Here is a 27,673-nt window from a genome sequence, read left to right as displayed (position 1 = left end):
CAAAAAAGATAAAGAATTTACCCTGTAGCCAAGACATATATAGATACACTGTTAAGTTCCCAGGATTTTTTCACAGATCGCTCCCTCCCCACGACTGCATCTGACTGCAAGCTGCATCAGCTGCTCCGGCCTCGAGTCGACTTTAATAGCTTTCGCACGTCGCTCGCTATTAAAAGGAGGTATTTAAGTGTGGGCGTCCCTGGCGACCGTCCCTCAAATAGATTGTAGAAATGCCGAGTCACCGGTCGGCCCTTCCCGCCCTGGCAACTGACGCCTGGCAGAGGGACATGGGCTGGGGCTGAGGGCCGAGGTGCCACACCGCTCCGTGGGCTGCCGTGGGCCGGCCCGGCACCTTCCGACTCGCGCATCGCCGGCTATTCGCGGCGCAGGCCGGGCTACAGCAGCCATCGCCGAGAGGGACGAGGCGCCCCGGGCGCGGGGAGAGCCCACGGGCAGGCAGGAGATGGCGGCGCTCGCTCGCCCGGCCGCCTTGCCCCCCCCATTCCCCGGCGAGGGCGGGCAGCCCCACGCACCTCCCGTCGGCGCGGACCGCGAGGGAGGCGGGGAGGGGGCGGCCCGGCGCCGCCGTGCGCTGCAAGGTGTGTCCCAGGTGCCCGGGCTATATCAGGCGGCGCGGCGGGGCAGTGCGGCTGCCCTATGGCGGCGCCCGCCATGGCCGAGCCGCGCTCCAAGCGGCCCCGCGTCACGCTGCCCGCCTGCCCGGCGCACCGCCCGCTGCCCGGCAGCCGCGTGAGGCAGAGCTTTCCGCCCGCCGTGGAGGAAGGCCTCTGCGGTGTCACCGGCGCCCTGCTGGAGCTCGCCTACTGCCTGCAGGCGCTGGTAAGGCGGCGGACCGGGCGGGGAGGTCCCGGGAGGCGGCATGAGTCCTCCCTCGCCCTGCCCGGGCGGCGGGGTAAGGAGGTGCCCGCGGGCCGGAGCAGGTCCCGCCGGCGCTGTTGGAGGTTCGGGATGGTTTCGGAGTCGGACAGGGAGGGAAGAGCCGTGCCTGCCCCGTTACTTGGCCCAGCGGGATCCGGGGGCTCTCTTCGCACCCAGACCTTGTAGCGCAGCAGTGCTCCTGTCAGAGCCGCCAGCCGGGGTGGCCGCTGACATGGCTAGAAAAACAACGACCAAGGTCTGCAACAAGCGGGTGATGAATCAGGTGCTCGTGTATTTTGGGTAATTAACATAGAGAGTTATGCCTGTGGAAAGGAGGACAGGGAATGCTAACAGCTTTAGAGTATAATTCTTGGGTGGTTTTTCCCCAACTTTGTTTGTAAAACAGTTGTGGGTGGTTAACTGGTGAAATAAGCTTGTGAACATCGCTGTCAGCTTAGGGTTTTTTGCTTCACAGGCAGGAACATTGGACATGAATTTAAAAAGTTATCTCTGATACCATGTAACATGTATGCCAAAATTATGTCTGGCTACATATCAAATATTAAGGCAAAAGATACTTTAACAAAGCCATTAAAATAAACCCTCAAAATTATTAATGCCATCCCTTCTGATGATGAGCATCCACTGAGAAGCAATGCAAACTACATTCAACATATCCCCAAGATCCTTTGATCAAGCTTGGTGTCAAGTATTAGTCCAATAAAAAATTATGTAGTAAAACCTCTACTTGTTAAGAATGTGGATTAAAATATTGTAGTGATTGGCAGCTGGGTGGGATGGAGAAACCTCAATTAGAAATTAACAGTAAGTAAAACAAACCTAGACATGTGAACATCTTAAATAGTTAATGATTGACATAAAAGATTTACCTTAACAGTTAAGCAGGTGTGGTAACTTGTACTCTGCTTGAAGTCATGCAGCACGCTTGCACTGAGGAACTGGTTATAAAACACCGAATCTTGACTCTTCTGTCAACAGAAACATGAATGAATGACTTCAGGAAAAGGATTACACAACTATTGCAATGAATGCTCTTAATAAAGCAATCCAGTATGTACTTTTTCTTGAATGGTTTATGGTCACACGTGTGTATGTGTGTCGCAGATTTGGGATAGCCTAGATGGCCATAAAAATATCAGAGAAAAACATAAACTTGTCTATATAAGTTTTCTGCATTTTTTCTAAACAGAGCAACGTAGATGAAACACAAGTAGTTCATATTTAAGCAGGGTAATAGATGAAAGCGGGGCAGCAGGCAATAAGAAGCAGAAAAACTTATGAAATGCACATGCTTGTCCCTTACCCCTCCCAGGCAGGCTACAAGCCAACAGCTTGATATGCAGTACTCTAATCCAGAGTATGTTCAAGAGACAAAAGCTGTGCTGTATTGCATATGTGCGTTTAAGGAACGAGCAGATCACGATGCTGTAGCTCCCTCATTTTGGTTCTTGGTGTATTCCCAGCTGCTGCCTCTCATTCTCCTCAGCATTGGAGCTGTGCAGAGCCAATGCTGAAACCAGTATAACCTGGTGGCTCTCCTTTGTTACCCATCTCTAACGCGTTCTCTTTATGCAACAGCAATACCATGGATAAAATTCTTCAATTTAAGACCTGATAGATCTATTAGCATAGTTAAATACTGCAGTGGTTAAAGTTGTTACTTTCCCATACACAACAGAGCAAGGCCTGCAGTGGGTTTAGGGTTGTAATACTTCTGAAGTATTCCTAGGCATGAGCTACATACAATGTTAAAGGTGTATACAGTATAGTTCAGGAGCAGTATTCTTTACTTTGAAATAACATTATCCATAATGAAGCTGATAAATAGATGCAAAGTTGTGCTTGTTCTTTTTGGTATTTGCTTAATCTTTTTCATACCTTTTGAAAGCCATCTTTTCACTGGAATGCTGACCTGAAGGGATAAACCTTATGTTCCCTGTGCTGGGACTATGTTTAAAAAACAAAACAAACAAACAAAAAAGCACAAAACATGACAACAAAACCATACACCCCAACCACTCATCAATAAAATATTTTGAGGATCTCTGACTGCTACTGAGAGAGAACATCAGTACTACAGTTACCTGTCCAGTATTAAAGGCCAGAAGGAGGTCTAGTAGAAGTATAGAGATTTTTTTCATTTAAAACTGTAGCTACTTCATTTTTTGCAGAAATTTGGATTAAGGTCTTCAAAGTGATTGTGCTGGTAGAACAGCTTCCATTGGAAGGGTTTCCTGAGTTCTGATAAAGCCATGTTCTGCTGCGAGTCCCATCTTAACACTGTGTTTTGTGTGCTTAGGGTGAATATTTTGATCAGTCTCATGTGGCTCTACCAAATGTTTCAAAGTTCTTCTTGCATCAAGCGCTGGAAGAGAGAAAAGCTGCAGAAGCTTTGATGAAGTATCAGCAAGAAAGAGGTGGCCATTACTGTTCTAAAACCATCCAGGTGGGTAGTAGACAACAAGCTTTCAAACAGTTGCAATCTGCAGTAATTACTCCAACTTTTTTGCGTTATATTGTTGGTACTTCAGATCTCTGCATTCATCCACTATTAGATTTCCAGATATAATTTCCCTGTCATACTAATGTACATGGTTTTGTTCTTGATTGTGATGCCTAGAAACCATCAGACATACAGTCCTAACTCTATGCGGTTGCTTCTAGCCCAAAAGAATATGAACAATTCTTTTTCTTTTACTCAGCTGGAGGCTGCCGTTTCCAGTGTGTTGTAATGGATTATGAGACTCCTTAAACTGTGCTGAAATAGCTCACTTGTCTCCTTTACATTGAAAATAAATAGAAGCCTAGAAGCCATTAGCACTTAAGAAAGGTGGTAAGGAAGGAGGTAGGAGAAACATCCATCTTGGAGCAGTAGTTGAACTAGAGATCTGACTCAGGCTTACACAGGTACAAAGGGGTAACTCAAAGTTATCAGGAAAAAAATCCACTTCATTTGTTAAATACCAAGGGGCTGATTCTCTTCTACCAAATTAACATTCTGTAAATAGTAAATACAGAATGTTCTTCTTTGGCCTATCATAGCAGTTGTTGGAGCTGTAGAAAGTAAAAATAAAAAGGCCATCTTGTAAAACTTTCTAAATATTCAGTTTGAATCAGGGAAGACCTTATAGCAGCCTTCCAGTACTTAGAGGGCCTCCAGGAAAGATGGGGAGGGACTCTTTATCAGGGAGTGTAGTGATAGGATGAGGGGTAATATTTTTAAACTGAAAGAGGGTAGATTTAGAAGGAAGAAATTCTTCACTGTGACGGTGGTGAGGCACTGTTATGGGTTGCCCAGAGAGGTTGTGGATGCCCCATCCCTGGAAGTGGTCAAGGCCAGGTTGGATGGGGCTTTGGGCAATGTGGTCTAGTGGAGGGTGTCCTTGCCCATGGCAGGGGGGTTGGAACTAGATGGGCTTTGAGGTCCCTTCCAACCCAAACCATTCTATGATAGGGTTTCCCAGTGTAAGAATGCTCCTCAGGCATAGCCGTTGCTATCTAAATCTCTGTTCCTGGAAAAAGTGCTTGGGTTCTGCCATGTCTGTATGTTTACAGCCATCCAACTCCAGGGGCGAAAAGGACCAAACCAAAACCAAAAAAAACCTACAAACAGATGCTCCAAACTAGGAGTTGTTGCAAAATCCTAGCATATCTTGTTTAGAGCACCAGGTAAGTTGCAGGAAACCATAAATGAAAACACTAAGATGAGCTGTTCTTCTGAATAAATGTAATTCTGTCTTTGTTTTTAGAAACCAAACTGTGAGTATGCAGTTGGTCTGATGAAAGCCCTGGAAGTAGCAATGGTACAGTGGAAAACTATGATACGATATTTTGAAGAGCTTTATGCCCTGAGTATTGAAAATGCAGACCCTCACAGTGCAAGCACAATCAAGAAACAGTTTATCGGGCCCAAAATCCAGAAGATCAAGCTGATGGGAGATCTACTGACCAATGCTCGCAGGCTTGACTGTTCCCAAGATGGCAGAAATAGTCTTGGGGATTACTTTATGGACCGGTTGCAGAAAGAGTTCAAAACCGGCATAGAGCCAGAGTCTAGCCAGCACTGCAGCCCCTGCCCGCCTCTCCAGCACTGTACAGGAGCTGCAGAGGGTTTGAAGCGACCCCAGAGAGAATCTTCCCAGCACAGAAACGGCATAGGGCCAATATATGCAACCATACACTGCACTACCATGCTGCCACAGTGTAATGATGGGACAGGAGCAAAAGTGAAGCAAGGCAGGGAGGGCCTTTAATGCTGTGGGCTGTTGCAGATATGATGCAGCACCTAAGGCAGACCTGTACAGAGGGTGGACTTGAGACCACAGCTCAGGAGACATGATGCTGTATTGCTGCTCCTGCTTTACAGCCTGACCCCTGGTCCACTGTGAGTCACAGCTCAAAACCTAGCCCATACCCTTATTTTGTTAAAATGATAGCAAGGTTGCTGGTTACTTAGATTGTTGGCATTAGTCACACTTTTATCTATGCAATTCTTCCTAGAAGCCAAAAGCTTTTAAGCCTCTCTTCTGTCTTAAATGATTAATAGGCTTAGTTAGTGCAAATTATTTTTAACAGTATATATAACTTTTATTAAAAAAAAAACAACACCAAAATGTAACTTTAGTACAAGGAAACTTCTATGTGGCAGAAAATCCAAAGATTTAGTTTTATATTAAATATTTTACACTACTACCAAGTATACTAACATAACAAACTTTTTTAAAGATTTGTTTTTAAAACAAAGTTTTCTTGTCTTATTTCTATCACAGTAGCAATTTAAATAAGTAGTCTAATTCATTTACTTATCACCCAGCTATTTCTAGTGGTATACTTCTCCAAGATAAAGGATGGAAACATTTCTTCAACAGTGGGAATAAGACAATGTGCTGTTTTTCTCTAGTTATTTGCCTAGTTGGCTTTTCTCATCCTCAGAAAGCAGATGATAAATTAGGGGTTCTCATTAGATGTGATCTTTACAGGCTCTAGTGCCTATCTTGCAAATGTCACTGAAGACACTCACTCTAGGGCTGTGTCTAGACTTAACCTAGGATGGTTGCTTTAATTACCATCCAGACCCTTATTTCAGCTGGCTAGATTATGGTACTACTATGATACTACTGCTATTTCTTGTATTCTCTATCTTGGGCCTCAGTAGAGGAATAAGATCCTAGTGAAAATGCAGCTCACTTAACTAGAATTGCCTTGTAGAGAGTGGCCACTCATTAGTTTTGCATTTCAGTTAGGGCAGTGTTCAATTAGGGGGGCTATTAGCACCACCCCACCTAAAGCCTTTACTTTAGCCAGCTTGGTTAAAGTTCAGAGGTGTCCAAATTCCTTCCATTCATCTCCTACAGGAGAGCCCCTCTGTACACTGGCTACCAAGGTCACCTAAGAAGACCAACTGGCTAGATCAGCTGTCTGCAGCTAGGGCTTTTTTTGTCGTTATATATGACATCTTTTATGCAGTTAGGGTTTGCTTCATTGAAAAACTGTCTCACACTTTATGTAATACTGTAAGCAATACTTCTATTATGCTTGAAAATAAATTCAGTTCAATGTTAAAAATGGCACTTTGCATCTACATTGTATTCCTCAATTTACCACATAGGCATGCTAGTATTCTTCTCCAAGAGATTTTTGCATATGTATCTAAAACTGCACCAGTACTTTACTACTACGAAAGTTGCACAAGATGGAAGAGTAGACAACAGAATGAAAATGAATATTGGAAAACTGCATTAAGATAAGAACATGGCATAATAAAATACTTTCAGTAAACTCTGACTTTTATGTGCAGCTGCAGTTAAGTAGCCATTCCTGCAGAACTGTATTAGCCCACCTACTTTCTGTTGGTGCTGTGACACAGGACAATTACAATGCAGATGCTTTCCCAATCTTTCTGTTAATATGATTCAACCTTGGGGGAGGGAGGATGACTTTAAAACAATCCCTGTATTAATCTGTGAAAATACTGCAGTGTGCCATAAGAACGGCTTGAAGTACTTTTAGCAACATGCTAGATTTGCCTACGTTGAGATGGCTGCTCTCTAATACAGCAGTAGTTTAAAAGGTATTTCCATCTGGGCTAGATTCCATCACCCATCCTCATGCTGAGCATACCTTATTCAACAATTAGTTCCACTAACTGCAATGCAACATAAAAAAGAGCAATGGAATCCATCCCTTTCAGTATTAAAATACAGCACACTAAGTATGAACTGGACAAAGCTACTAACTGAATTATAAACTAGTACCATATAAAACCACTTCAAATACTACTGGTAACGCTTGACCTATTTCTACAGCAATCTTCTCCTTTAAGAGTTGGTGACCTTCTGAAATGTAGGTCATGGAAGCCTCCTCCAAGGTTTCCAGCACTCAAGACTGTCTTTTACCTTAAATTAATTTCAACATAACAAAGGGACCAAAACTTAAATTTTTCAAAGCAAGGCTTACCTGCCTCTTCTTTTTCCCTGTCATACTGCCATGCCTATTTCTCAGGGACTCTTCTCATATTCATCTTTCTAGCCAAATGTATCCACACATTCTCAGATTTTAGGTCCTTCTTTCTCCCTTTTCTGAAACACCTTCTGGGCCCTCTGCCTGAACAGACAATTCCGGTCATTTTAGATAAACTTGCAATGAGCTATTTTCCCAGCCTCTACACTCTGAAAAAGAAAAATCAATCAGTTATTGATGATAACAAGCTCTTCTTGTCCACATGTTGAGAGGGCAGGCACATACACTGGTGAATATGACCTCAAACTTTCTTAACAATACCTGTCTATTGGGTATGAGTCTGTCGATGCTTCTCAGCACAGGAAGTACAACCTGCCTCTGCCTTCCCAGCTTCCTTTTCAGTCACACCCTGAAAAAAAAGGAGATGAAGGATGAATGTGGAACAGGTATAAGGGCAACAACACCTACGGAAACTTCACAAATTCTCTTCCTCTGCTGAATGGTTATTCATACACGCACTCTGCATCTGTACTTCCAAAGCAATGCCCAAACCATCCAAACACACAATCTAGGGCAACTCAGAATAGCTACAGCAGCACCACTACCCTAAATACAGCATCCAAAGTGGAAGCTCTGGAGAGCCCTAATCTTTACTGAAATTATGAGTTACAGCCATAGAAGCTTCCAAACAGGTATTAACAATGGCATACTTCTAAATGCTCGCCATAAGCACTACCGATGGTTGCATGGAAAGGGCCCTTGCTGCCACCTACTCTGAGGAATTCACTTAAAGTCTCTAGGTGGAGATCATGCTGTCCTTCATCTTCTCAATTTGCGTGGCCACAATTGAAAGGAGTACTTCAGGATTTGTTCTTTGCAAGGACTTTTTTTCAGGTCCCACTGTAAAAGGCAGCATCCTTCTGGACAAACCCATCTTTGGGAATAATGCTGGAAAGTGAACATTAGTTCTGGTGGCAGCAGCAGGGAAGGAGTCCTCAAGGGCACCTTCACTGGAAGATCACTCCGAGCAGAATTCACCATCTGGTCATGGCGTTCTGACTTTCACTTAGGTGCATTCACGGACTTAAGCTCATTCATGGGCAATTACTGGCAGTCTCCTTGTATTGCTTTTCCAAGTCCCACCATTTGTTACCACTTTGCCCAAGGTAACCACTATGCACGCACATCCCAGAGTGCCTTTTCCTGGGGTCAACTATAACCTAGAAACACACAGTGGCAGAATACACTACATCATCACTGGCTAAATATTAGGTAAAGTTACCTTTTTCATAAATGAAACCAGTGATCTGGAGAGAGTTTAAGTGTCTTGAGTGGGTCACACAGCCAGCACCAAGCCTTGATATCCCAATTTACATGTTCAGTTGTGACAGCACACAACTATTTCTCATTTACACTTACTATGCATTACTGTATAGCCAGCACTATTTTGAATACAAATTTTTACTTTTTAAACAGTTCAATAAAAATTAAAAATAAAAAGAAATACTCTGTTCATTCCTTCTGGATCAAAGAACCTCTGTAATAACAGTGAAGTGTTTCCACAAGTTTGCTACTCTGCCTCTCAGAAACAGCTGGGAGATACACTTCTAAATGTGTAAAGGTGGTCAATAGCTGATCTCCTTGGGACATATCGCTTTTCAGCATTGGATATGGTGAAAGAGCAAACTTGTACAGAGTCCAAAACATATACTCTTTTCTTTAAATAAAAAAATTATCTTTTGGGGATAATGACAGAACGTGAGTAATAGTTCTTATCTTTGTCTGTACTCAAAGACACTTAAGTAAGTAGAAAGTGGGGACTGCAGATTAGGAATTCCTGCAAAAAACAAATCATATTACAAGAAAAGAAGCCACCATCATGATAGCCCCTCTGAGAAGTTATAGGCACAGGGACTGGACCATTGATGGATGTTTTTTTACCTTTTCAGATTCTCTCAGTCAGTCCTTTGCCCCACTGAAGACAGAACTTTGCCTTTGATTTTGAACAAGTTGAAATTTCACCAACATTTATAACTGCAGAATAGAGATTAATTTTAGCTCATAGTAGATTAAAAATACCCATAACTATTTTAATCATGAAGTCAATGAAATCACAAAGTTGAATTGCTGAAGTGCTTCCATATCGGAAAAAAAGAACCAAATTTCTCATCTCAAATGATGTTCCAAAACCAGAATAAAAACTCTTGCACCCTTGAGAGACGTTACCAAAATCCACTCCATTTCTCCTAGGGCCAAACTTTGCCATTGCTTGTTACCTGAAATAACAAATTCTTATTGCACAATCAATTCATTTGTAGTGCAAATACATGTGTAGCAAAATGCTATTTCACAAGGTGAAGTCAATCTCTTCAAAGATTTCAGAATAAAGGTAAACAGAGGCTTGAGTTGAAAGAGGAACCCAAAATGCAAATTTATACATCATAGCTCACACAAAAAACCCCATTTGCTGAAGCGACAGCTAAATGTAACTCAGGCCTCAGCTCCCCTCTGGTACGTCATTACTACACCATTATTGCAATGCTTTATTGGAGGAATCAAATACTTCTTGTGACAAATGTGGTTACAACTTGCTCAGGCACTAGCTGGGTGTCTCAGCCACTCCAGACCTCAACCTCCCACACAACTTCTTTTTGTTCTGAGGTAAAATAGTTTCAATAACTGCACTTGAATGTTGCTGAACATTTACCATCTTCGGTAGGTATCTCTGAACTGTACCTGGGACACCCTGATTCCTGAGCAAAAGGCCAACACACTTCAACGGGCCCCAGTCACAGCTGCTTTTTCTGCTAGGAAATCTTTTTCCCCAGGTGAGAGAAGAGAGCCTCGGCCCCAGAGTAACGGCTCTCCTGGACGGACCCGCTCCCTCCCTCACCTCCGGAGACCCGGCGGTCCCTCGCCCTCCTGCGAGGGCCGTGCCACTAGCACCTGTCCAGCCCGCAGCCCCCGCTCACGGCGCTGAGGTGACGGAGGGAACTAGGGGCCACTACCCCCCCCTACAGGCGGCCATGTCACGCCGCCGGCTCCCGCCGTGCGCAGCGCCACCCGGCGGCCGCCATTTTGAGCGCGGCCGCCCCGCCGGTTCCCCTCGGCCACGACCCTTTCCGTCCTGCCTCTCCCCTCGCACCCGCGGCCCCCGCGGGGTGGACACGGCCCCAGTTCTCCGCGGCGTCCCCGGGCCCTGCGCCGAGGTGCCGCCTGCACCGTCCGCCCTCACGAACGCCCCCGTAGTAGTTACCCTGTGGCTGCAGAGCCGCACAGCCGCGGCCGGCACGGAGAAACCCGTCCCGGGGCTAGGGGTTTCTTCCCTGGGAGAAACCAGCGGAGCAGCTGCCGCTGCCCTGCCGCGAAGCGTGCACCGCCGCCGACCACCAACCGGGACCCGCAGGGAAACGCGCTGCAAAACGCCTCGCGCCACCGGGCACGAGAGCGCGGCCCCGCCGGGGCGTGCGGGAGAAGCGGGGAGCACCGCTGTCTCCCGGGGCAGGCGGTCGGCGGCTGCCGGCACCTTCGGACAGCCTTGCTTTCCCTGACTGGCTGGGCAGGGCGGGCTGCTTAAAGCGAGAGGGGAAAAAAAAAAAAAAGGAAAAAAAAAAAAAAGACAACCGTGCAGCCGAGCGCTGGCAGCGGCTGGCGTTAGCTCTGCAAGACCCCGATCGACCCGACGGCGCCCCGCGCCCGCGGAACACAGCACACCGCTGCCCCCCCCCCCCCGCTCCGGTGGCCGCGGCCCCCGCCCCACCGCGCCCCGCCCCATCCCGACCCGCCGCGCCGGAGGGGCTCCGGCATAAATACGGTCTCGAGTGGCGCTCCCCGACCGGCACGGCTGGGGAGGGGGTCGGCAGCGGCTGCAGTCAGCGCTGGTGGCCTCGCCTGGGAGAGGGTGTGAGGACTTCTGCTCCGCACACCCGCCTGGCCAGTGGCTGCTGCTGAACAGCCCGATCGAAGCCCCCTCTCTTCTGATCCCTGCACTCACCCCCCTCTGGCCCAGCCACTGTCTCCTCTGCCGCCCCCATGGACTTACTGGGCCCCATGGAGATGACGGAGGGCTCCCTCTGCTCCTTCACAGCTGCTGATGACTTCTACGATGACCCGTGCTTCAACACGTCGGACATGCACTTCTTCGAGGACCTGGACCCCCGGCTGGTGCATGTCGGGGGCCTGCTGAAGCCCGAGGAGCACCCGCACCACCACGGGCACCCACATGAGGAGGAGCACGTCCGGGCGCCCAGTGGGCACCACCAGGCTGGCCGCTGCCTGCTGTGGGCCTGCAAGGCTTGCAAGAGGAAGACCACCAATGCCGACCGCCGTAAGGCTGCCACCATGAGGGAGCGGCGGCGGCTCAGCAAGGTCAATGAAGCCTTTGAGACCCTCAAGCGCTGCACCTCCACCAACCCCAACCAGCGCCTGCCCAAGGTGGAGATCCTGCGCAACGCCATCCGCTACATCGAGAGCCTGCAGGCGCTGCTGCGGGAGCAGGAGGACGCTTATTACCCGGTGCTGGAGCACTACAGTGGGGAATCGGATGCCTCCAGCCCCCGCTCCAACTGCTCTGACGGCATGGTGAGTGCCCCAGGGAGGACACCCTGCCACCGAGGTGCCCCGGACACTGTTGGTCCAAACCCGTGCAGGGCGAGTCACCTCCTCCTGCCTTTCCTATAGCAGCTGCCTTCCGCACCTCCCCAGTCAGAAGAGAGAGTCCTTTTGCCTTGAGCTCCAGCAGCAAAGGGAGGTGGGGTCCCCGCATGCCACCATCTGTGGGAAAGAAGAAAAATCTCCTACGTACTTTTTTCCCTGGGATGAGAAGTTAGGCGGGTTCCCCTGTGTCCTGGGGGTGCCAGGGAAGAGCTGCTGGGGGAGCACTTTGGGAAGCTGCCTACGGGCATGGTGAGGTCTGAGCCCTGCCTGTGGTCTCTTAGCTCCTGGGGCATCTCTGCTTCCATCTTCTGCTGTGTCATTACCTTTGAATCCTCTAAGAACAGCCGAGAGTAAGGTCTCCCTTGGTCATGGTAGTTACAGGGGAACTGGTAAGAGTCAGAGGTTTGTTTTCTGCCATTCGTCACGGTAACAGGAGGATCGTCTAAACAACAGTTGTTTTTCTTGACTCTGAAGAAAAAGGTTCTCCATTTCTCCTCTCACTTCATCCCCTCTGTAGATATCTACCAGCAATAGGAAGGAGACCCCAGGCTTTCAGTCCTGTTTGTGCGTTATGGGGAGTGGAGAAGGGTGGGTGCCAGAGACGGTGTCTCATTGCCTTCTCTTTTCACTGGGACTCTGGTCTGACTCTGGGGTGGTGAGACGTGGTAACGAGTGCAGGAGAGCTGTCTGGGACGGGATATCGACAGCACTTTCAGACCTGAGATTTTTTTCTGTGCTCTGGTAGAGATAATCATTACTGAGTTGAAAATCTGCAAATATAAAATAGATGGCAGATTGGAGAGAAGATTTACACAAATGATCCCTCCCCAAAATACAGCCTTTTTCTTTTGTCAGAATGAGTAATTTCATTGTGGATTAAAGTTTTGGAAACAAATATATTGGTCAATGTTTTGGGGCTTTTTCTGTAAAAAAAAAAAAAAAAAAGGAAATGGGAAAAGAAACTAAAGGAAACAAAAAGGAACAAAGGTAGATAGAGGCTTTTTAAGAGGAACTCATGTTTGGAAAAACCTCCAAAATTAAATCAAAAAAAGACTCATTCCTCTTTTGGTCTCCCTGTTGTAAATTGAAGATATGTGTAGGGCAGTATTTGATCAGAATGCTGGAAAACTTCATCTCATTTGTAAAGCTACAGCATTTGATGCAACAACAGTGGTAATTTTCCTTTGGAACAGCTGTGCCACATAAAACATTCTGGGGTGACTCCCCTTCTAGCCAAGTTAAGTTCTGCCTCATTCAAAGAAACTACAACTTGATAGCATTTCAGCCAGGTCTGGAATGACGGCACAGACTAGGGACTGAAAGATGAAATCGGATGGTTACTGGGATTTCAGGAAATGTTGTCCCCAACCAGTGACCTCACTCAGTTTGCTCTCCCTTCCAGATGGAGTACAGCGGGCCTCCTTGCAGCTCTCGCAGAAGAAACAGCTATGACAGTAGCTACTACACAGAATCACCAAATGGTGAGTATGTGCCGTAACGGCTGTGTGAAACATGGAGACAGAGGCAGTCAATCAGCAAACTTCCCCGTGCCTTCTCTGTCTCCAGGTGTTTAGCTGACCCCAGCTGGGCTGAAAGAGTAACCTGCCTTTTCAGCCAGCGAGCTGTTGATGCTAGTAGAAGCACTGGATTTCCTCTAGATATATTTGCAAATACAGGAAAATGTTTATAGCTGCATTTCCTATTTTGCAAATACAACATCTGGATAAAAATATATTCCTCCCTGCAACTAATTTTCAGTGTTTAGCCATGTTTTGCATGAAGACTCTTCTAACTTTATCTATCATTGATGCAAACTGGAGAAATTGCTGACTGATTTCAAATCTTCCCTTCCCTTTCTATGGACTGAGGTGAAGCCCTTGATCCACCCTGCCCCAGAAGCAGCATACTTTGGTTGGGTCTCTCTCTCATTTTGCAATTACAATCGCTGTTTTCTAGTCCAGCGAAAAAACTGGACTAGAAGTTTTTTCTTCTAGGATGCTAGTTTTTTCTTCTAGGACGCTGATAATTGGCGTCCTTCACCAATATTCATTTCCTCCACTTGCTGGGGTTTTAGCAAAGAACTACACCCTACTGACGTTAAGTGCCCATTGGATAAACTGAGCACCTTTTTGTCTGTTTTCTAGATCCAAAGCATGGGAAGAGTTCTGTTGTTTCCAGCCTCGATTGCCTCTCAAGCATTGTAGAGAGGATTTCCACAGATAACTCCACATGTCCTATACTGCCTCCAGTGGAAACTGTTGCTGAAGGGAGTCCCTGTTCTCCCCCAGAAGGAGCGCATCTGAGTGATAGCGGAGCCCAAATTCCTTCCCCCACTAACTGCACCCCACTTCCCCAGGATAACAGCAGCAGCAGCAGCAACCCTATCTACCAAGTACTATAAAGACAGGTCCAGCTGGACTGTACTGAAAACAAATTGCTCCATTCAGCCATGCTCCAAGACCTGCCTTCTAAGACTGAAAAGAATTCTTAAGACTTGTCCCAGTTTTAAAATATCACTCAAAATTCCTTCAAATATATAACTTTTCAAGCCTGTATTACTTCAAATTAAACCTAATTATTTATTGGTTGTTAAACTAAAGTTATTTAATATGTCTAGAGATAAAATTGTATACCATGAAATGGCCGATGTTTAATCTGGGCTTTGGGGAATAGGAGACCTGGCTATTGAATGTGGAGGAGAACAGAAATCTACAACAGTAGTGGCATGACAGATCCTTCCTATTACTCCTGTTCTGGCCAAAATAAGGTTGTGGACCATTTTTTATAAAACTTTTTTTGTATAACTGTAAATAAGAGTTGCTTTGCAAAAAAAAAAAAAAAAAGAGAGAGAAAAAAGGGAAAAAAAGAAAGAAAAAAAGAAGAGCAAAAATTAAAAAAAAAAACCAAAAAGGGGGAAATTTAAAAAAATATTTAATATTGCTTGGTTTGTTGTGTCAAACTTTATATATTTATATGATGTGGTTGCCAAGAATGTTTTCAACAGTATTCTAAATAAAGACCCTTATTTATAAAATCTGTGGCGTTATCTTGACTTTCATTAGGGCTTCTAGAATTACTAGTGCATTTAGGAGTGGTATTAAGATCGCTGTCTTGGCAGGAAGAAGATACAGGCTCTGATTCAGCAAAGAAATCAAGAACATGCTTCAGTTGCACTATTTTCAACTACTTTGCATAAATATATTGCTGAAAAGGGGTCTACTTCCTTCATATTGTATCTTGGTGATTTTTAAACTAAGTCTTGCACATTGAAGAGATCTGTAAGGTAAATAAGCATGTTTCTCTTCCTCTCCCCAAAGTTTACAATTACATTATAGGACTTGCTCTTACAAAGATGTGTTAGAACTAGGAATCACAATAAACTAGACTTCAAATTCCAATGCTACCATAACTTAAAGTCATTCAACATTATCTTGCAAGACTGGGTACTACATTCTTGAACAGATTTTTTTCATTCAAGTTCTAATTTTCAAGTGTTTGTACCATGTTCATATATTCTCAGGTGTTAGAAAATAATTGCAATGGATTTTTTGTCATAAAGTTAAAGGTAGAGATTACAGTTTTCCTCAAGTTCAGGTTGGAATTTAGGCCAAAGATAGGCAGTTTTAATTTGGGCTTGAACTTTACGCATCTCTGGCAGCACTACTCCACGGATTTACTTCTTGTTTAGAGCCTCTCTAAAAATAACCAGTGGGCTATGTTTCATTCAGTATATACGTGTAACCTTGCAAGCTTGCCATGAAACTGAAAAGTGTTAAGCCCTGAGCAGGCCGTCATTGGTAAGTAACCATCAGGGCACTGCTGTACATTTGGACAAGAATAACCAGCAGCTACAGCCAATGTGAAACAACCCATTTCTTGTCATATCCCTGTGATTTAGGGATTTTGTTTAAACATCACAATAAAACCAACCCACCCCTAAAAGGCACCCAGATATCGTCATCAGCTCGAAATACTTTGATGACAGATCAGTCATTGTATTCTCTCTTGGATGACTATTAAAGAGGGAATTTGTGCAGCTCTTTCCTGCTTAAGAGGTAAAAGAAAGATGGAACAGCTAATTCCATGGGAATGTCTCCCACTCCTTTAGTCATGGGGGCTGTGAAGATCAATGCTCCATGGAAAGGAGCGAGCAGCCTTGTGTGGAGCAGAGCGATACACTTGCTTCTCCTTCCTGAGGCAGAGGCTGCTCTGAGCTTGCTGTCTTATCCGAAACCAGAGGGCCAGGGAGGTAACAGCCACAGGGATTCCTTCCTCATCCATCCGCTTGTGACCATGGTGGATGATAAATCGGCATCGAGGTACAGGACCGCTCTGCGGAGCAGGCCAGGCTCCCACAGATTGGAGGGGACTCGGAGGCAGGACTGGCCCCTCAACACCTTCATCAAAGTACAATTTTGTAAAGGTCTCCCACTGATTTCACTGTGGGCAGAAAACAGGCCAGCCCATAAATGTTGAGCTTTCCATTAAAAATAAAAATTAAATGAACTTTAAAAAAATTAAAATTAAATGAACTGATCAAATTAGCACTTGAGAATGTGCTAATTCATACTCACATGAATCAGGAGGGTTTCTACTAAGGTCAGAAAAATGCCCCAGGTTAGTTTGAAGCCTGTATCACTAACTTACTAAAACTAAAGAGAGACAGTAAGAGCCTCACAAATCAATGCCTCGCACATCAACAATAAACTTTTCATTGCCTCCAGCAAACACTCCATCAGGCCCACAATGCAAAAGATCAAAAGATGCTTTTGTGAGATACTGTAGACCTTGCCATCCCTGTACTCTGAGGCTGGTAGAAGTATTAATTTTGCTGTCATGTAAATGGGAACTAAGAAATATTTTGCCAGTTGAGGAACTACAGAGACTCTATACATACTGGCAGCACAAAGTTCATGCCTGCTTCACTACAGCACTGCACTTCTGCAGGACACAATAGGTTTTACCTGGCTGTAAAGCTGGCATGGCACAGTGACACGGGGCACTTATGTCCAACAATGTACATGCAGTTCTATGTGAAGTCATGTATATTGCATTTCACTGATTTATTTTAGCAACCCAAGTTTCCACATACTGATGTTAATGTTACAACAGAGAACAAGCATTTAGCACATCCCAAAATAGATGGATGGATGAAGAAGAAAAAAACATTCACAGATTTCATACGCAGAGCCCATCTTTTGCCCATTGATGTCAGAGAGAACAGCCCACTGGACTAAGGCCAAAGGGCATCAGTGCTGATAAATACACATTTAGGTTACAGCTATATTTATTTTTGAACTTAAATAAGGAAAATGTGCTCCCTGTGCAATTTCTGCCTGTTTTTTCCTAAGGTAAATATATTTAAAACAAATGCCTGAAGTTACTCTATTCCCCTATGCATCAAGAAGATGGCATGTTACTGACAGAAGTATATCCCAGTCTATGTGCACACATTTCAAAGCTGGAAATATTTGGATTCAGAGCTTTAGTTTAGTTCCAACAGTGGCAGGGAACATAAGCAGAGCTGGGGAACAGCTACAAGACTGATCCAACATTTACAAACTTTGGTTCTTAAATTGGGCTCCTGAAGGTGTATTTAGGCATTTAGGGCTGATCTGACAAGACAAACTGCAGTCTAGCTTGGTCTACAGAAACTCTCCAGCACGGGCTACAAATACACACCAATAGCCTGAAATCATCGGTTCTGGTTCAATATTCTGCAGCTTGGGGCACCTAAAGAAATACCGTCTGATTTAAAAAAATTCTGAATCCTGCAGATTGCACTGACTTGCAGAGCCTGGGAGATACTGGGGGTGACTGCAAGCCAGGCTGCTCCTTTCCCCGAGCGGACAGTACAGAGCCTGCCTGAACGTGGGTTTGGAGCTTCTCACTAAAGATGCTAGAATTGTCCAATGTTTCCTATGGAACGCTACCACCAAAGGGAAAGTCATACTGCTACAAATAATTGAAGGAAAGTAGCTGTCTTTGAACATAAAGATAAGTGTGTATCTTAGGAATGTTTAGTTTGATTTGGTAACTTGAGAAAGCCCTGCTAAGGCTGCATGACAAAAACCAGTATTATTGGTTTGTCTGATTCAAACTATTGCTCTGGAAAAAGTGAAGAGGAATAAATTTATACCTCACTTATATATTCTAAGTGCTTTGATTTTAAATTTCATCAGGTCATTTGCAAATATGAATGAAGAGGATTCTTCTTCTACTTTCAATATTTCACAACAAAAACGTGCAATAAAGCTGCTGGCTTTCAAAAATAACAACGTTATACACCATTTCCCACATTATCATTGAAGCTCTACAGAAATTTTTCACATACTGAAAATTCAATTTTAGGTAAAAGAAATACATGAAGTATTCCTGGTATGTTTTTTCTTTTTAAAATATTTTATCATTTGTATGCAAAAATATTAAAGATATATTAAGTTGGCAGTTGCTTTGCACCAGATGTTGCTCTTCTAAAATGATGTGTCATTTTAAACACAAGATAAAGACCTTACAAAACCCCACTGAATGTGAAAGGAAAAACAGTTTTCATTTTACGGCTTGACTCTTGCAGAGTTATTTGAAAGGGTCAAATTGTGCAGGAAGCAAAACCTGCTCATTTTATTTATAAAAATGATATTATCATCTTCAGAAGAAATACATCCAAAAGTGAAGAGACAAGCAAACATTTGTACCTCGTACCACCTGAATGCTAATGAGAAGAAATTAATATTTCCCTTTCATTTAAAAATTTTTAATTTGTTCCTTGAAATCAGTGGCAAAGCTTCCAACTTCAGTCAGAATAGTTTCAAGCTACTGCACATAATACTGCCTGAGATAGTGTTCACGTAGTGGTGCAAAGCCACGACATAAACTCCCTGCCATGCCCCTTTGCTTGTTCTCTGCTCACTGACCCATTTCTATCACAACCCCTTCAGATATGCCGATCCCCTGAGCACAACCGCACTGAACAAGGTGTCAGGCTTTACTGCTCACCTGATCTTCAAAATAAAAACAAGAAACTATCCCCATAATAATGCTGAAAGTCTACAACATTTCCAAAATGTGTGGCTGACACGGAGCCTGTGATAGCAGGAGATGGCATGAAGGTCATTTTGCATAACTTGCATACAGCGATCCTGGCTTCGCTAACAGCGGGTAAAATGGTCTTCATACAGTCACAGTGCAAATCTTGGACAACAAGATCTGCATTCAGTGTGTGTGAGAGAGTGTGGGATGGAGATAACAGGCTCACATGCCAAACATCCCAGAGATCATCTTGTGAGGCATACCTGAGTACCTCATTAAGCACTACTTACTAATGCTTCCCAGCTCGCCCTCCCTCAGCCTTTCAAATCACTTGTTTTCCAGTAAATCTGTTGAACAGTCATGACTTCCTCTCCTTGATCTATGCAGCATGCTCCCTTCTCAAAAGGTTTGTTGCACAACTGGGAATGTCATTAAGTGGAGACCAATGGCTCTCCTTTCAATATTTGAGATTTCAGGGCTAATGTGGGAGGGAATGCTGCCTAACGTAATACAGAAGAGATTCCTGATAGTCCTTTCCTACCCAGGTCCAACCAAGGAATTAGGAACATGTCTGGCATAAAGCCACCTCGGCCAGTAGAAGGAACCCAGACATTTCACTGTGGACCCAGAAATCTACCTTGTACATACACAGACACTTCTGAATAAAGACCTTAACATTGTAAGCTTAATAGTGAAAACTGGCCTATCCTGTAACCACACGGCAACAGAAAACCTCAGGGTTTTCCCAATAATACAGTCAGCATGGCATTGAACTCACATTTTTCTTTCTCAATAATTTTTTCATCAATAACTTTTATCTTCTACACATATCTTAGCAACATCAACAAGTGTGCTATGCAAGACTCAATGAATAACCCTCATTCATCAATAGGGAGGCAAATACAGTACATGAAGTGAAGCTTTCCACTATTTATAAAAAATGTATTAAAAACTCTGACGGAGAATAACTCACTTAAATCAGAAGATTGAAGGAGGTTGTGATTGTGGTTGGGGCATTGGTTTTTTGCTTTGGAGTCAGATTCACTCACAGGTCTCTGTCTCAGCATAGTCACCTAGAGTTGCAAGTCCATGGCCGTAAAAGGGGGTCTCCCAATCCCAAGAGACCAGATTTGGAGATGCTAGATAAAATCCTGGATCTGTTGAAATCTGAAATACAGCCCTCCCTAGCCCACCTGAACTGACCTTGAGACGGTTTTTGGTCCAACAGCAACATCTGCTGGAGAAGACACACATTGCATGTCTTTCCAAAATCATCTCTTGGTGAATTCAATGCTCTGTTTTCTCATCTTTCATAATGGAAAATTTGTTGGTGGGGAAACAGCAAAAATATCCACAGTCTTCAGTCAGCACCTGGAATCCCATGCACTAGGAACAGCAGGAAAAATATGTTTGAAAAGCCAAACTTTTCCCTATCAAGAGCCTTCTATGGAAACAGAGAGAAAAACTGTAGGAACAGTAAAGGGCTTTTCTATTACTGCACAAATTTTGGGGTACCACTCTATTTTTCTTAGTTTTAGGTAAAAAAGAAAGACAAAAGGAGAGAGAAAATGGAAGGTTTTTGAAGGCAAAGTACAGCCTGTAGTGTGAGCAATGGTCCAGGGGAGTCAGGTTGCTTACCAGAAGGCAGGTGGGACAGACGCACAGGAAGAGGAAATGACAGCAGGACCACGATGCAATTCTCTGGTGGCCAAGTCCCTCAGCGGGGTGCAAATCATCTCAGCATGCACGGTAACCCCCATCTAACATGCAGGTGTAGAATAAGACAAGCTGAGAAACAGCCTTGCACATTTAGAAAAAACATTTGAAGCCACACAAGGGAAAGGTAAGCAAGTGTAGAGGTGACATACGTAAAGATCATCTACCTTATACTTTGGCCATACAACATTCCTTTCTTTCACATTGATGCTTTACTTCTGAATCCTAAAACAAATGCACTTGGCTGCCATGACTGAAAGACAAAACCTGGAGAACTTGTATTTTATCTGTGGCTTGGGGATTCATGCTCTGTGAGGCCAGAAGGATCCTCATGATTCACTGATAACCACTGTGTGCAGAACTCTGTGTCTGACTATTGGGCCAGGCTGGTTTTTTTCAAGTGACAATCGATCATATTTGGGAACAAACGTGCTGTGAGACCTGTTTGTCCGACTCGTGACCACTTTCTTACATGTGGTTCAGTTTGAAGTCAGAGGTTTTGACTGTCACTGTGGGGCAGACTATTATGATCCTGCCATTTGTGAGAAAGAGTTTTCATTTTTAGTTGGCTCTTCACAGAAGAGAGTCAGTGGGCCTGCACTGGTAAAGCATTACCTTTTTGTTACGAATGTCTCTACTTGGTCTTATGCCACCTGTAGGTTTCCTGAGGCTGGAGCCTAGACAATCCCTGTGCCTGTGATACTAAGAGGTAGATTTGATTGCTACTTGCAGCAGTGTAAGTGGAAACTACATTATTGCAATCAATAAGCAACACGTATGCCTTTTTTCTGCACCACTGGAGGGCAGCATTTCTACGGAAAAGAGGACATAGACATAATTTCTTTAGTGCATACTTTTTTTTTTTCTCCTAGACTTTTATAGCTAACTCTTCCTCAGTTCAGGTACAGAGGATCATTTCACACCAAGACAACTGAAATCAATGAGCTGAATTCCCACCTAGTGTAAATTCATCAATCGTATTGGCAGTTGACACAGTATTGGCACCCTTACCTGTTGGAATTCTGGCAGCTAGTCCAAATTCACGGCTTGCGAAGATGCACTTCTATGTGAAAAACCACAGGCTTTTGTGCCTATGTGGCAAGGTATCCCTATGAGTTGCCTCAAGTTGGGTAGGATGAAGACCATCTTAGAGCAAAGGATCTATACAACAGCTTGTAGAGGGAGTCTTGTTCTTCAAACGGGGCACATAATGCTCCTGTTACAAATATAACACCATAAAATACAAGTGTATGCAGGGAGGAACATGTGTCATACTGGTCACTTCATTCCTTTTGGAAAGGAAGCACGGTATGTGCTGAGCACACATGCTCTACGCTCTTGAAGGCGGTCCTCTACAGAACTATACACTTCAAGCAGCTTGCAGTTTAAAGCCAGCTGCACAAAATGTAGTCCCAAACATGTCCTTCAAAAGCTTCACAAATGCCAATTACATTAAGCGATATGAAAAAAGCAACAAAGTAATGTGCCTAATTAACAAAGCTAGAGACGAAGCCAGCCATTTGGTTTGAAGCACTTCCAAGAGAGACGTTAAATCCAATGGCCAGGGCAACTCTGGAAGAAATAAATTAACATGCTGGGTTAATATTTCAAGCTCTGTGGGAGTAAACAGTGTGTGTGGCGAGGGGAAGCAAAGGTAAAAATATCACAGGGTGCTATTTTGTTTGTTTGTTTGCCAAGGACGCTTTAGCTTTTGCCATTTAGCACTCTTCATGGTATGCTAGAAAATATACAAGAAGACATAAAAGTATCAGCATTGCATCACTGAATTTCCTAAATTTATCTTTTCCCCACCTGTTAAATCTTAGCTCAAGATCAAGAGAAACCACCATTTGGAATGAACGAATTATGGGATAGAAACATTCACGAAAAATACATTAGCAATGTTCTTTTATCTTTAGTACTATGGGCAACCACAGCTTAAAGATTCCTCTCACCACAGGACTTCTCTGAGAAATAAACTCTGGTGGCTTGTTCGGAGAATGACCTGTAGATGTCTTTTGTTCCACAAGAGTTTTCTTCTGGTTTTCATAGCTAAGAACTGACTGACAGCTGTCTGGTTCAAAATCTTAGATACCTGTCATTGAGTAAGTTCAGGCGATCACAAACTCCCAAATTCCAGCAAGTACCGTGGCTTGAATTCTTTCCAGTAGGGATCTGTTGGCAGCCGTTTCCATCTGCTCCTTCTTGAACAGTTCTGCCCCGTCCCTAGAGAAGAGCAGAAAGATTGTCACGCACTGAACTTGCTTGTTCTGAGCTGGCTGCTCATGTTTTACCTGAATCTGTCATTTTGCCTCGTCTGCTCTCTGGCCTCTTTTTGCAATAAGAATTTTGAGTTCTGCTGTGCATCAAAGGCAAAAAAAAAGAGAGCTGTTCCTCAGATTTGGATGACGAAACTTTAATCCATCTTTTAAATAGAAATAATTATTATTAAAAAGAGATACAGAAAAGATTGATCAGATCACTTAATCCTCACAGCTGCTAGGTATGTAGTGATTCCTGCATGTATGTTTTACAGTCAAAGCAACATATCTTTGACATGTCTTCGCTTTGTGGTGAGTGAAGGCATATGCCCTTCAAGCACTCCATGACCACAACCATTACCTGTGGCCTTTTTTTGTTTGTTTTTGTAGTAAACCATACAATGTAGAAAGACTAAAAAAAAAAAAAAAAATTAAAGTAACATCTATTTCCACATCTTCTATTTTAGACACCAGTGGTCACGTTTCCAGACTTGCAGCTGAACCTTTAGGAACCTTGATTGGCTGAGCAGATGTCTATGCGCATAAGGCTCCTCTGTTAATTTGTCCCATTGCTATTTATGTACTTGTCAACTTGCTGACCAAAGACTAACATTAATTGGCCAGAGTGAATGAAAAAATTTACTTTTTCTTAACCAAGATAATTAGTTTCAGATTTTCAGCTCTGAAAGTTTTAATTCATATTTTGATATACCATCTCTAGCCTGATTTCCAGCTGGACCAAATCCCCTTCAGATCTCTTGGGCCTTCAAACAGGTGTGACTGAAACTGCAAATCTTTGTGCATAAACATAATTTTGTTCTTCCAAAGTACCTCAAAGTGCACTCCTAAATATAAGTGGCATTCTGCAGATCCTAAACAGTCTTAGCTTGGGAGGGAAGAAATAGTCAATAAGACAACCAACGTAACATAACACGGAAACAAAGCTGAAGAAGAATCCATTAGAAAACATCTGGATTTTGCCCCAATCAGAATTATACGTATTTGTGGATATATAGGCAAAACCACAGGCAAAACACCTCCTAAGGGCTGATTAAGCGTACAGTCAGGAAAACTGACAGTAATTTCATTGACTTCCCACATCACTTCTTCTGTGGTGGACTGTTCTTTTGAGAATACATCTCTGCTTGGATTATGGAGTGGTCAAACTGGGCTACAGAAGTGCAGCACCACTGTAGTACTTCTGCATTAAGACCTTTTCATATAGTGAATGGTTCTTCAGGGGTTTGGCATGATAAAGCAAATAAGAAGCTAAAATACTTCTAAATATATAACAAAGAATGCAATCTTTTTCTCTCCTTTTTAACAGGCAGGGCGCCTATAAGATAGAGAACAATTTAAAAAGAACCTGTAGGAATATATTTTATTTTTGATTACAGTCTGAAAAATTCCATAAAGAGAAGGCCTTTATTACAGATTGGAGAACTGAGCACCCCTTTTCTCTCATCCCTTCATAGGAAAGCCAATAAACACGCTATTTTATGTTCTCTGGTAGGATAGGAATCCATCCTAGAAGCCCAGAAAGGTCCAATTTTGTGAGCAAACGGAGCATACCTGAAGGAAGATCCACTTCTGATTTCTTGTTGGCCAACTCTGACCATCCCGTGCCACTGATCTTTCTCTGCTTCCTCGTTATTCCCCAACCCCTTCTACTTCTGGAATACCTAGAGGCAAGGAGTACAACTGCAAAATCTGGCAGAATCCACAGATGAATCAGACTGAATCAGTAAACAATGACTAAAAGTGCAGTGCCTTACAAACAAGCCTATCACTGTGCTTTGTGAGCTAAACCATTTAAATACAAACCTGCTGCAAATCTTGTATGCTAGCAGGAATGCCAGCCACGATCTGAAGGGCTGGTACAACCCTTTTTCACTGAGATTCCTACAGAAGTCTTTCCCAGGTCCTGGAAACTCTGCGTAGAGCATCTTCCTGCTCCCTGGAGCGCACAGACCATTCATTATAGTGTATCTCAGAAAGGGAAGGCTGAAGACAAGCTAATAGAGGTGCCATCCTTTCACTATTTGCCTTGATCTAGCTCTCAACACCTCACTGAACTGGAACAAAAGGCTGCTGTTAATGCTGAGCCACAGGCTCAGGCACAAGCCAGGATCAGGAAATCTGCATTCCCAGCAGCTGGCCCAAGATTTGCGACAGAAGGTGGATTTTGCTTTCCATTCACTCACACTTACATTGTATAAACCCTGGTTATTGTCAAAAGAAATGCAGCAGATTTCATCCTTAGTGCCAATTATTTAACTAGCATCACTAGAACTATTCTACTTTATATCTGTTTGTATACTAGCATATGAAGAATTACTTCAACAGGATTGAATGCCATATTTCGTGGGACTGGCTGCATAAATATTTACAAAGCTAGAGAACAGCAAAGAGATCTCAGAGTTATTGATTCATGTCAAATATTGAGAAGCTAGGTTAATCAAGGGAGTTAAGCAATGCTTTAAACCTTTGAGTCAGCATTGTTGAGATTTATTTGAACTACTCTTAGCTTTCAACACCCAAAGTTTTACAAACCATTTATAACAATAAAGATTTACAGGCCATTTTCCCATCTGCTTGTCTGAGAACATTTCAGTCACTGTTGCAAACTCAGAGTAGGCTGGAGAAGTAATAACAGTTGTGGAAAGTGAATCATTCAACAAAAATAAAGTTCTCACTTCAGTTTAAAAAAATAAGAGAAGAAAGAAGTGTTCTGATTATTTTGATGTATTGGAGAAATAGTCAGCTGATAGGTGAGCATATATATTGTATAAAATGGACCGTGTTCTATACTCCTCAGTCAGAAACAGAACCTAAATTTTTTGCAGTTAAACGAAAAAGATATACTTGAGGCACTGAGAACTGCATGCCTTGTTCAAGAAAAGACTAGCACCTCCTGTTCTGTATTCTGTATATAGTATAAGTGAAATACATATGTCTGTATCTATGTGTTTGTGTCTGTTGCTATGTTCATGCACCTGCAAATTGGCTGAGATTTAAAAAACGTAGTGACAGCATTAGTAGAGTTTTGTTTTCAGAAAAAGCTGACTAGGTCAGCCTCAGAAAGTCAAGGACCTTTTAGGACTCCCCAAAACAAATCATTGAATAAAATAAAGCCAAATCACTAGCCAGTTCTGGAACTCTAGTTATAGTACATGGTAGGAGCTTAATAGTTCGGATTTGTGTGCGGTCATTTACTCTTTCAGAAATGTAGATTTAGAGCCCTCAGGATGACTGCACTCAGCTCATAGTAACACATATTTAGCAGCTTCCATAAGCACGTTTTTGTTATGCATTGATGTGAATCTTCCAATTGCATAAATTGAATTTTCCTTGTCACCAGCTGCTTGTTTTGCTGGATCATGCCTAGATCAGCATGAAGAAGGCAAGAGACAAATCTATACCCTTCTTATTACTCCACATTGTAACCAAGTGGCACATTAGCCAAGCTGTATGCCTAATTTCAGTTACTTAAAGTAGATTTTGCTGTGATTTAGCCCCATGGTTTCGTGAGGAATAATTATTTCTTTCGGGGGGGAATACCTTAACAAAGACAAATCCTGACACTTTTACTACAGCCTTGACTAAAGCATGTCTAGAAAGTCACGCTGTTTCAGACCAATATATGTGCTCCAAGAGAAGCATGGTGCCTGACCCAGTCCGGCTACGTGCTGGATTCAAGCAGGTGTTGGGTGTAAGACAGACAACTCAACAGTTGTTTGCAGTGCCTACTGCCCCTCTTGCCAGGAAGGAGCAACCTCCTCTTTCCCTACAGAAAACCTCCCAAGTCCTTTAGCAAGCAGCAGAACACTTCTTCCACCACCTTGCCTTGCTCATGTGCACCATCCCAGTCATCATATTTACTCAGTTCCATCTCCCATAATTTTTCAGCAAAACCAAACGGATTCAGGTACAAGTTTCTCTTAGTTAATGGAGTGAGAAAAGACCAATGATGATCTCTAACATATCACATAATTACTTCCATTTTTTTCCCAGAGCAACTTCCATTTATCTCACAGTTTGATATACATCTGTGCAACACTGACATTTCTATACCAGCGCTCTTTCTGAAGGATCCTAAAGGGATTTGCAAAACAAAAAGAACCTTCACTCACAATCAAATGCTAGCCCAGTATGAATAGACAGAGAACAAAATGCAACCCATCAGGCAGAACATAGCACGTGTTTCTCAGCTCACAGCAAATTCATGCAATATTTGAAGAACAGGTATGAAAATGAAGTACATATTCAAGCAAAACTTAGGTAATTAAGAAAAAAAACTAGCTAGATAAAAGTACAGGAACTAGCATTCAATCATAACTTCTGCTGCTCTGGCTACCCTCATTAAAAGCAGCAGGACTTTGAATCAGGCTTTGGGCTCCACAGCTCTTCAGACATGCAGCACCTCTATGACTGCCTCAGTCAACATCAAGCACCAAGCAACTATTTTCTCCTCCATTCTCATTCTTTCCATGGAAGGCTTTCATCCAACTATTGACAGCTCAAAGGGGTAAATCTAACCTTTCAGAAAACTAATATCATCTATGCAATTGCAGCTTGCTTTGTTTTTAAATGAGTTTCAAGGACAAAGTGAGCACATTGCATGCTAAAGTGCATCACAGCTTTCCATTTGA

At 43.4% G+C, this 27,673-nt stretch overlaps 2 protein-coding genes and 1 long non-coding RNA gene across 7 annotated transcripts in view; 2 read left to right on the top strand and 1 right to left on the bottom strand.

Moving 5' to 3' along the window:
- The window catches only part of LOC142602092 (uncharacterized), a 116,725-nt gene extending 105,194 nt beyond the window's left edge, over window positions 1-11,531 (bottom strand). Inside the window, exons 1-4 of one of the 5 annotated variants that reach the window (XR_012835769.1) lie at window positions 11,402-11,531; window positions 7,681-7,768; window positions 7,357-7,568; window positions 1,770-1,868 (exon numbers count right to left, since the gene is read on the bottom strand). This is a non-coding gene — a long non-coding RNA (uncharacterized LOC142602092). Of the gene's footprint in view, window positions 1-1,769; window positions 1,869-7,356; window positions 7,569-7,680; window positions 7,769-8,128; window positions 8,762-10,615; window positions 11,072-11,401 lie in introns of those variants that run through there. The other 4 variants (XR_012835766.1, XR_012835770.1, XR_012835767.1 and 1 more) reach the window with 4 other exon arrangements.
- Window positions 549-6,467, top strand: LOC104631026 (ferritin light chain). The gene is made up of 3 exons (XM_075755028.1): window positions 549-840; window positions 3,200-3,346; window positions 4,650-6,467. Exons 1-3 carry the CDS (start codon window positions 658-660, stop codon window positions 5,151-5,153), a joined length of 834 nt encoding a protein of 277 aa, XP_075611143.1. The 5' UTR covers window positions 549-657; the 3' UTR covers window positions 5,154-6,467.
- Window positions 11,090-15,062, top strand: MYOD1 (myogenic differentiation 1). Its single transcript, XM_075755027.1, has 3 exons — window positions 11,090-11,940; window positions 13,418-13,496; window positions 14,160-15,062. The coding sequence occupies exons 1-3, from the start codon at window positions 11,392-11,394 to the stop codon at window positions 14,414-14,416; spliced, it is 885 nt and encodes a 294-aa protein (XP_075611142.1). The 5' UTR covers window positions 11,090-11,391; the 3' UTR covers window positions 14,417-15,062.
- Window positions 15,063-27,673: the final 12,611 nt, after the last annotated feature.

The sequence above is a fragment of the Balearica regulorum genome, chromosome 5, assembly GCF_011004875.1.
Source record: "Balearica regulorum gibbericeps isolate bBalReg1 chromosome 5, bBalReg1.pri, whole genome shotgun sequence".
Taxonomy (NCBI): Eukaryota; Metazoa; Chordata; class Aves; order Gruiformes; family Gruidae; genus Balearica; species Balearica regulorum.
This window is presented reverse-complemented; position numbering and strand designations above follow the sequence as displayed.

Coding starts and splice junctions, on each gene's coding strand:
- LOC104631026 (XM_075755028.1), top strand. CDS start 658: ATGGCGGCGCCCGCCATGGCCGAGCCGCGCTCCAAGCGGCCCCGCGTC. Junction 841..3,199: donor CCTACTGCCTGCAGGCGCTG/GTAAGGCGGCGG, acceptor TTGTGTGCTTAG/GGTGAATATTTTGATCAGTC. Junction 3,347..4,649: donor ACTGTTCTAAAACCATCCAG/GTGGGTAGTAGA, acceptor CTTTGTTTTTAG/AAACCAAACTGTGAGTATGC.
- MYOD1 (XM_075755027.1), top strand. CDS start 11,392: ATGGACTTACTGGGCCCCATGGAGATGACGGAGGGCTCCCTCTGCTCC. Junction 11,941..13,417: donor CCAACTGCTCTGACGGCATG/GTGAGTGCCCCA, acceptor TCTCCCTTCCAG/ATGGAGTACAGCGGGCCTCC. Junction 13,497..14,159: donor CTACACAGAATCACCAAATG/GTGAGTATGTGC, acceptor TCTGTTTTCTAG/ATCCAAAGCATGGGAAGAGT.